Raw genomic sequence first — 8,917 nt, 5'->3', positions numbered from 1 at the left:
TGCTGCTGGTGGTGCTGCTGGTGCTGGTGCTGCTGGTGCTGGTGCTGCTGGTGCTGCTGGTGCTGCTGCTGGTGCTGCTGGTGCTGCTGGTGCAAAGATAGACATTATCCTCAGCAAGCAGCATCGCAGTGACTATCCCCGGGTCATGATCACAGGACCATGGCAATTAGTATCACTGCAGAAGCAGCCGCAAAAACAAGAGCTGCCCATGGATGCTGCTGCTGCTGCTGCTGCTGCTCCTGGGAGCAACAGCCACCGTCGTCCAAACACCAGAAGCCAGCAGCAGCAGAAGCAGAAGCAGAAGCAGAAGCAGCATCAGACAACAGTGACAATGATGGCAAACACAATGACGGTGCAGCAGGATGCCCGCCCCAAGAAGCAGGGCACCAAACCCCAGAAGCAACAGCTGCAGCGGGGCAAGAAGACACAGGTAAAATGCAAGAACACCAAGGCCGCTTATTGCAGTAAGGGGGGTGCGGATCTTGATGTGTACACAAGCTCCACAAACGCATGCCGGCTCATTTTGTGGGCCTTCCGTGGACCTCCTCCATCCCTCCTGTTGCCCAACCATCATCCAGTGTCTGCTGTCCCGTCTATGCAGCAGCAACAACCCCAGCAGCAACCTCAACAACAACATGTGCTGCCGCACACACAGTATGATGCGATGCACATCTGTGACGAGCGTGCATGCATCAACCCGTTTCATCTTGTGTGGGGAACACGTGCTGAGAACCGGCGTGGTCATCAAGGACGGGATGGTAGCATGGGCTATAGCCGCCTGCCTCCGGTGCAGCAGGGCAGCATCCTCCGTTTCGGAAGCAGCAGCAACATTTCAGCGGCAGCAGAGCAGGAAGTAGGAGATGCTGCTCGGATGCTGCTCTATCTGTTTGATGGGCACCCACCAATTCGGAAATGAGATGTTTGGCTGACAGGATATGACGTAGACGAATAATGCATGACAGGCAGGTTTATGTGTGTGAGTATGTATGTGTGTATGTGTGTATGTGTGTGTGTGTGTGTGTGTGTCTCTGTCTTCGTGTGTATGTGTGTGTCTCTGTCTTAGTGTGTGTTCGACTGTGTGTGTCTGTCTTTGTGTGCGTTTGACTGTGTGTGTCTCTGTTTATGTATGTGTGTCTCTGTGCCTCTGTGTGTGACTGTGTGTGACTCTGTGTGACTCTGTGTGTGTGAATGTGTGTCTCTCTGTCTCTGTCTGTCTGTGTGTCTCTGTGTCTTATGTTACCCCAACACCAACATATACCCGAATAGTTCTGTGGCCGTGTGTGTGCATGTTTTCATGTTACCCCAACACTACCATGTGCCCCAACAGTCCTGTGTGTGCGTGTGAGGTTGTGTATGGGTGGTTGTGTGTTTTATTGTTACCCCAACATCGCCTGCTTGTGTGTACATGGGGGGCGTGTGTGTGTACCACATGGGTGTTTACACACACAGACACACACAGACAGAAAGAGAGAAGAGAGAGAAGAAACAGAGAGAGAAAAAATCGAGTTGGTGCCACAAGCGTTGATGTAGCCTGAGGAGTACTCCACCATGGGACTCCACCAAGGACGTCTGTCTGTCTGTCTGTCTGTTTTTCTTTATTTCTTACTTTCTTCCTTTATTTATTTATTTATGTCTGTCTGTCTGTCCGTCCGTCTGTCTGTATGTATGTCTTTTTCTTTCTTCCTTTCTTTCTTCCTTTCTTTCTTTACCTATTTATGTCTGTCTGTCCGTCACTATGACGACGGGTGATCGCGTTACATCGCGTTAAATTCGCGTTACGAGGCTTTAACGCGAGTTTAACGCGATGCTAACGCGATGTAACGCGATTTTAAGCACTGATAACGCACCGGTTCGCTTGAGCGTATGGCATAACGCACGTCACTTTTATTCGCATGCGAACGAGCTGAGTAATTTTGGCTGGCAGTGCGTTAGCTTAAGCAACTAACGCAAACTAACGCAAACTTAACGCGGTCGTAAACGCGACCAGGTGACTTTTAACGCGAGCGTTACCTTACCTATAGGTGTAACGCATACGCAAGCGAATGTCATACGCGGCTGCGACTGGTGCGATTGCGTATGCATATGCGAATGCAGCGATTGATATCGCGAGTTTTACGCGACCCTAAACGCGACCAACGCGAGCGTATCGCCAAACGCAAGAGATTGCGAATTGCATACGCGACTGCCAATCTTGCGAAAGCAAGTGCGATTGCGGCTATAGCGTATGCATTCGCAGCATTTTCGCTTACCTTAGCGCTACCATTTTACTTTTAACGCGAGCGTATCGCCGAACGCAAGGTTTTGCGAATTGCATACGCGACTGCGAACCTTGCGATTGCGTATGAATATGCGAATGTGGCGTATGAATATGCGAATGTGGCGAATGACATCGCGAGTTTTACGCGACCCTAAACGCGACCAGGTGACTTTTAACGCGAGCGTTACCTTACCTATAGGTGTAACGCAAACGCATGCGAATGTTGCGATTGCGTATGCAAATGCGAATGTGGCGAATGATATCGCGAGTTTTACGCGACCCTAAACGCGACCAGGTGACTTTTAACGCGAGCGTTACCTTACCTATAGGTGTAACGCAAACGCATGCGAATGTTGCGAATGCGTATGCAAATGCGAATGTGGCGAATGATATCGCGAGTTTTACGCGACCCTAAACGCGACCAGGTGACTTTTAACGCGAGCGTTACCTTACCTATAGGTGTAACGCAAACGCATGCGAATGGCTGCGAGTGGTGCGAATGCGTATGCAAATGCGAATGTGGCGAATGATATCGCGAGTTTTACGCGACCCTAAACGCGACCAGGTGACTTTTAACGCGAGCGTATGCCAAACGCAAGGGATTGCGAATGGCATACGCGACTGCGAATCGTGCGAATGCATGTGCGAATGCGACTTTGGCGTATGCATTCGCAGCATTTTCGCTTACCTTAGCGCTACCATTTTACTTTTAACGCCAGCGTATCGCCGAACGCGAATTGCATACGCGATTACGAATCTTGCAAATACGTATGCATGTGCGAATGCGGCAAATGATAACGCGAGATTTACGCGACCCTAAACGCGACCAGGTGACTTTTAACGCAAACGCATCGCCAAACGCAAATGGTGTACGCGACTGCTATTTTTTGCAATACACGTGCGTATGCTACTTCTGCGAAAGCATTCGCAGTATTACGCAAACCGAAGCGCTTCCAATGTACTAAAACGCGAGTGACTGCGATTTGCATACGGGACGCGCCACGATGTACGGCCAATCATGCACGACAAGGTTTTACAAAAGCAGTACAAGAGCTGTACAAAGTTCATTTGCACATGATCTGATAACCACAACATTCCCGGTCTCCAAGATGCATTTGACTATTTAATTGCCTTCAGTTGTCTCATCTGGGTGATTGTCTAGTTTGTAGAATAGTCTCTAGACACTGCAGCAGCCAGCTGGCCCGCTGGCTGTACTCTTCGTGAGTCTGGAACCCACTGAAACACCCCCCCCCACACACACACACACATTTGAACCATAAACGCCTGAATAACAGTTACGAATGATTTGCAAATCCTATAATGGCCGAACTCAGCCAGCAACTCTTACCATGTCAACAGCTTCAACAGTCTACATGCCAGAAAAAGTGGACACACAAATGTTGCGAGCATGGAACTGGTCCACAATACAGCCACTATTGTCTTCGTATTGAACTTCTCAGTCCTCGCCGCCGCTTGTGTCATCTTCTTGAACGGCAGCATATTTCTGCATATCAAAGGATCACAAGGAAATTTTGCTTAAGCATGAACACAGTAGTTGTGGGCATGTCACGTACAAACATGGCTGTAGGTGTGACACCTGGATAACATGCCTCGAATTACAGCAATAAAAACATTTAGTGAATAACCATGGACCAGAGGCTTCCCATGCATACCTTACCTTCGAACGGCCCCTGCGTGGCCTGCCACTGCCCGTTTGATGCCGGCTCCTGTTCATATCCTTGCCACCACCCTTGCCCTTCTCCTGTTCCTTGCAGTTCTCCTTCTGCTCGCTCGTGTCCTTGGAATGTAAAATGGCACGGCATAATGTCAGTGCGTCTATACAAATGGATCCATATGCACCTGCAGGTGCATGATGCAGCTGCATGATGAAAACTTACTGCTGGTGCAGTCTTGCCCCCCTTTTCCTTCTTCCCGCTGCTTGCCTGCGAACGAATGGTGGACCATTAAAGAGTACAAACGGTGGATTCTTGTTATCAAAATGCTGAATCATTGGGCTTTACGTTACACTGTCAGCATTGAAGGGTCAAGCACCTGCACCTGTCACCTGCAGGTGAGTATTGGAAATGCATATGCAACAAGTCCATATGTGCAACAATACAGGATACAAATAGCACAAGTAATACAGTGACAAAAAGCTAACCTTGCTCTTGTCGGCCACTAGCCCAGCTGCATTGCTAGCCAATGCCTGAATGGCCGCAGCCATCTTCTCCTGCGAAAGGGGAGGCCACATACGGGCTTATCTACAAGTCACAAGTAACAAGTTCAGCACAAGTGCGGGGGTGTCCGTAAAAGCCGGGGGTGCATGCACGGCAAATCGTTTTTAGTGCGGTTACATGGGGAACCATCTATATGCAGGCTTCGATTTCATGCAGTCTGGCAATTGCCAGACCGCATGCACACGTCCATAAATGGATAGCACATCGGTATGCCCACATCACTGCCAAGCTGCATTCCCATGATGGATGCCAAATGTTCCCAAAGGTATGCTGAAAACGACCCATGGATGTGGAAAGAACTGACGTGCAGATTTACCCACGTTGGCTATTTCAACAAGTACTTACAGTCAGGACAGGAGGCTGAGTATTCACAGTTGACGTCACAGCAGAGGTAGTGGCCTTGACCAGGGGAACTGCTGCATCTGACGAAATACGCACTTCCTTGACCACCTGCTTTCGCTGCTGTTGTGCAGCAATAAGCGCCTGCTGGGATGGCGTAACCTCCTTCTTTTCGACAGCCAGGCGCCGCTCACTCGGGGGTGGCTTCTCACAACCAGGCAAGTTTGGATGCTCATATTTGTATTTCTGCCAAGCAGCACGTGCCTCACTATTCCACTTCTTCCGCCACAGCTTCTTTGCCAAAGCATCTGCAAAGGCGTGTCAGGGAAAGTTGCTGGTATCTCAAAATGTGCCGTGAATTACGGTCTTCCCGTTATTATGGTCAAGCCGCCAAATGGGCTGTAATTTACAGGCTCGACGGTGTAAACGTAGTTATGGTAGCTGAGCACCAATCTGGGGTCACTCTAAGTGCAAGCAGGCCCACCCTCCACAGTCCATCCCTGGCACATCCGCGCATCTACACCATCTACAGACCTCCGCCGTATCCATAAAAATGATATTCTTGTCTGAAGATCACTTTCCGGTAGGGCCGGCTCACGGGAAGTGCGAATTTGGGAGGCATCAGCTAGGCATCACTTCAAGGACTTCAGCGCTCGTACATTATCATCTGATAATGATTCATATGCTGTTCATATGTCGCTTCTAGTGGTATACATGTTTGAGGATTTAAGGGGTTGTTTTCACTTGGATTAAAAGTAACGGATTACAGTAATATTTAATCAGCGCCAATCCGCCGGTTATCCACGGGAATGTTTCAACGTATTTAAGTACAACAATTGCCATCCCGTGCATAAAATTCACAGACGAGTACTGCTGGACAAATTAAAAACTACCGAGTATCAACATTGCAGCACCTTTCGACGACACCCACGGTGTGGTGCATAATGCCGAAGAAAATGCGCAGAGCTTACACAAAACTGGGAACACCTGCAGCCGCTATAAAAGGTAATCCTCCCACCTCTCAATCAGGATTATATGAGGCGCTGTAAAACGTGCTCATCCGAGATTGTCAATCTCATACTTGGTGGCCACCAAGTAGCACATGTCTTACATGGAGTTTGAGCTTGTAGTATAGGAAAAATGTGCGCATTTCATAACATGTTCCTCTATATTTAATCCGCGAAGTGCGCGAATACGGGCGTAGATAACTACCGAATCCCGCCAATCTTATTCCGCCTAATCCATCCTAATCCGCGCGATGCTTCCATATGCGACGGATTAAGCCGACGTATAAAAGCCTGACTTTTATTCCATGTGGAAACACCCCCTAAACTAGCCTTCCTGCCTATATTTATTTAAGGGCCACTGGCAGCCCTAGGTTGAGTCCCTAATAACGTGTTTCCGGAATCTAGAGCGGCGGCGTTGTGTTTCCGGTGCCGGGCGTGTGATTGTCACCCATTATCAACCACACACACACACACATTATCAAGCAGAGACTCCGAAATAGGGTAGGACACACAAAATGCTGTCCTTAAAGTGTAAAAAAAATAGCAGAATGCGCGCATTTAAATGCCCAATAATGTTTAGGTGGGAACGGCTCCAAAAAACAAATCCGTATTTTACATGCGGTCGCCTCAGTGCCCAAAAATAACAATCATTAATACTAAATGACAGTTGACGGTTTACGTCATACATATATTAGGGTCCCTCTGCAAAATTACCTCGTAAATTCGCAGCCCTAGGCAGCCTCCACAGGATAAGCAGCCGCCGCTTCACGGTGGATTCAGTTCCCATGATATACCAAGGATATTACACCTGCCATACACCTTTCTTTCCCTCTTTCCCTACTGTTTTCCATATCCTCCGTCAGTCCCCTTCATATCTTCCATCATCACCTTTCCCACCTTGTCCTCTTCCCTCCCCTGATCCTGATCCTCTCCCCCACCTCCTTTCCCCTATACCTATTATCATCCTTGTCCTGCGTCCTTCTTCCCTCGCTCCTTTCCCTTCCTAGTATCCTTCCCTTTCAATCTCCCACCACCCTGTACGTGCACCTAGTAACTTGAAGCACCTTTGCGATCACCTACCAGCCTGTCCAGCCAGTGCAGCCTTCTCGTCCACCTTGATCTTCTCATACTTGGCCCGCTGTGCATTGAAGTCCGTAGCGTACCTTTATTACACGACACAATGGGCACAGTTAGTAGGTACTGAGGTTGATAAGCTTGTATTTATGCTAGTGGGCATTCAAATTTTTACCATACGAGTATGTCAGCTTAAGCGACACCCGACTTCCACTAACAAAGCTCAACATGTCCTAAGTAAAACTCTTCACCACTGTACTCACTTGGTGTACCGCTTCTTAAAGGTCTCGAACGGTACCTCGCCGAAACCTTGGCACACCTGCTCGTAAGCAGCAGCCATGCAGTTGTCCCACAACGGCTGCAGCGAAGGATCGTCCTGCACATCTCTGTATATAAGGACTCGCACACTTCCATTGGCCTTGTAAGGCAAATGGTCGCGTGCTGCTCGCACAATAGCAGCACTGACAGCCGTTCGCTCACGCCTGCGTGGCGTGTCGTCGTCGTCACTGCTGCACTTGTCGTCCTTCTGCACCTTCTTCCGCTTCCGCTGTTGAATATTCGAAGCAGCAGATTGGGTAACACTATAGAACACAGTGAGCTTCCTCGTCGCTGCGTCCCAAGACTTGCCCCCGAATGGAGCCTGACGCTTGTCCGTTGAATAGTCTATGCACCGCTGGTGCAAGCGGTGCACTAACACCCGCTTCAGGACTGGTTCAGGGTCTTCGGCGTCCGAGTCGTACACCTTCAAATCTATATCGTCAACGTTGGTCGCACCCGTTTCTTTTAGGAGCAGCTTTTGAAATTCGTCTAACGTGGTGCTAGATTCCGTGTCGATGCGTCCATAACAAGAGCCTTTCTCACGGCGCATAACTAGTTTGCAGACTTTTGGTACAAGTAGGGCCATCTGTGCGCTTTAAGATCACGCAACAATTCTATGTACATGTTCGCGGACAATGAAGGCATACGCACTAAACGCAAAGCCGTCGCCAATACGGGTGTGAAGTTCAGGGTAGGAAGGGATGCACCCCTACGTGCCATCCACAAAGCTATGGGGTTGCAGCAATATGACCTTATCCCAGTTGAGGTTTTCAAAACGCATATCATGTATCGCTCATAACCTGAAAGGCATCAGTGTAATGCATTCGTGTTAAAAGTCAACTGCTCGCCTGTATGACAACGTCAAGTGGGCATTACTTGCTTAAGGGGGTTTATACACTTGGATTATAAGTCTTGGATGAAGGCTTAATCCGTCGCGTATGGACACATCGGCGGATTATAACGGATTAGGCGGATGAAGGCGGGCGGGATTACCTAGAACTCTACGCACGTATTTGTGCGCTTCGCAGATGTAATGTAGAAGAATATGATATAAAATGTGCACATTCGTCCTATACTACAAGCTCGATTTCGGTGGAAAATATTGGCAACTAAGCGACAACCAAATATCTACTTCACAATTACAGATTAGCACGTTTTACAGCGCCTAGTACAAAACCTTAATGATAGCTGGAAAGCAATCCTTTACAAAGGCTGAAGGTGTTCCTACTTTTGTGGAAGCTTTGCGCTACTTGTTCAGTACTTTGCACCAGACCGTGAGTGTCGTTCAAAAGTGCTGCAAGGCCTTCATGTTCATACTCGATAGTCTTTTAAATGTCCAGCAACAGTGTACACATCACTTGCACTGAATGGCTATTGTTGTACTTCAATCAGTTATTTAATCCAGACCTTTGGAGTATTCCTCGGGGATTAGCATTGGATTGGTGCCGATTAAAAAAAAACCTGAATCCCTGACTTTCCATCCTAGTGGAAACAGCCGCTCAGATAACGCACTGCCAGCCAAAACTACTCAGCTTGTTCGATGGCGAATGAAGATAAAGTGCGTTAGGCCATACGCACAAGCGAACCGGTGCGTGAACAGTGCATAAAATCGCGTTTGCGTCGCGTAAAAAGCGCGTTAATGCCCCGTGACGCGAGTTTAACGCGACGTAACGCGATCACCCCTT

General features: G+C 48.6%; 1 protein-coding gene across 1 annotated transcript; it reads right to left on the bottom strand.

Annotated features, from left to right (window-relative positions):
- Positions 1 to 2,576: 2,576 nt before the first annotated feature.
- VOLCADRAFT_97546 (uncharacterized protein) lies at positions 2,577 to 7,782 on the bottom strand (the record flags this gene model as incomplete). Its single annotated transcript, XM_002956451.1, has 8 exons — positions 2,577 to 2,741; positions 3,606 to 3,626; positions 3,936 to 4,117; positions 4,316 to 4,322; positions 4,419 to 4,487; positions 4,933 to 5,141; positions 6,921 to 7,003; positions 7,178 to 7,782. 8 exons carry the CDS (start codon positions 7,780 to 7,782, stop codon positions 2,577 to 2,579), a joined length of 1,341 nt encoding a protein of 446 aa, XP_002956497.1.
- Positions 7,783 to 8,917: the final 1,135 nt, after the last annotated feature.

The sequence above is a fragment of the Volvox carteri genome, assembly GCF_000143455.1.
Source record: "Volvox carteri f. nagariensis unplaced genomic scaffold VOLCAscaffold_61, whole genome shotgun sequence".
Taxonomy (NCBI): domain Eukaryota; kingdom Viridiplantae; phylum Chlorophyta; class Chlorophyceae; order Chlamydomonadales; family Volvocaceae; genus Volvox; species Volvox carteri.
The sequence above is the reverse complement of the archived record's forward strand: the minus strand, read 5'-3'. Positions and strand labels throughout refer to the sequence as shown.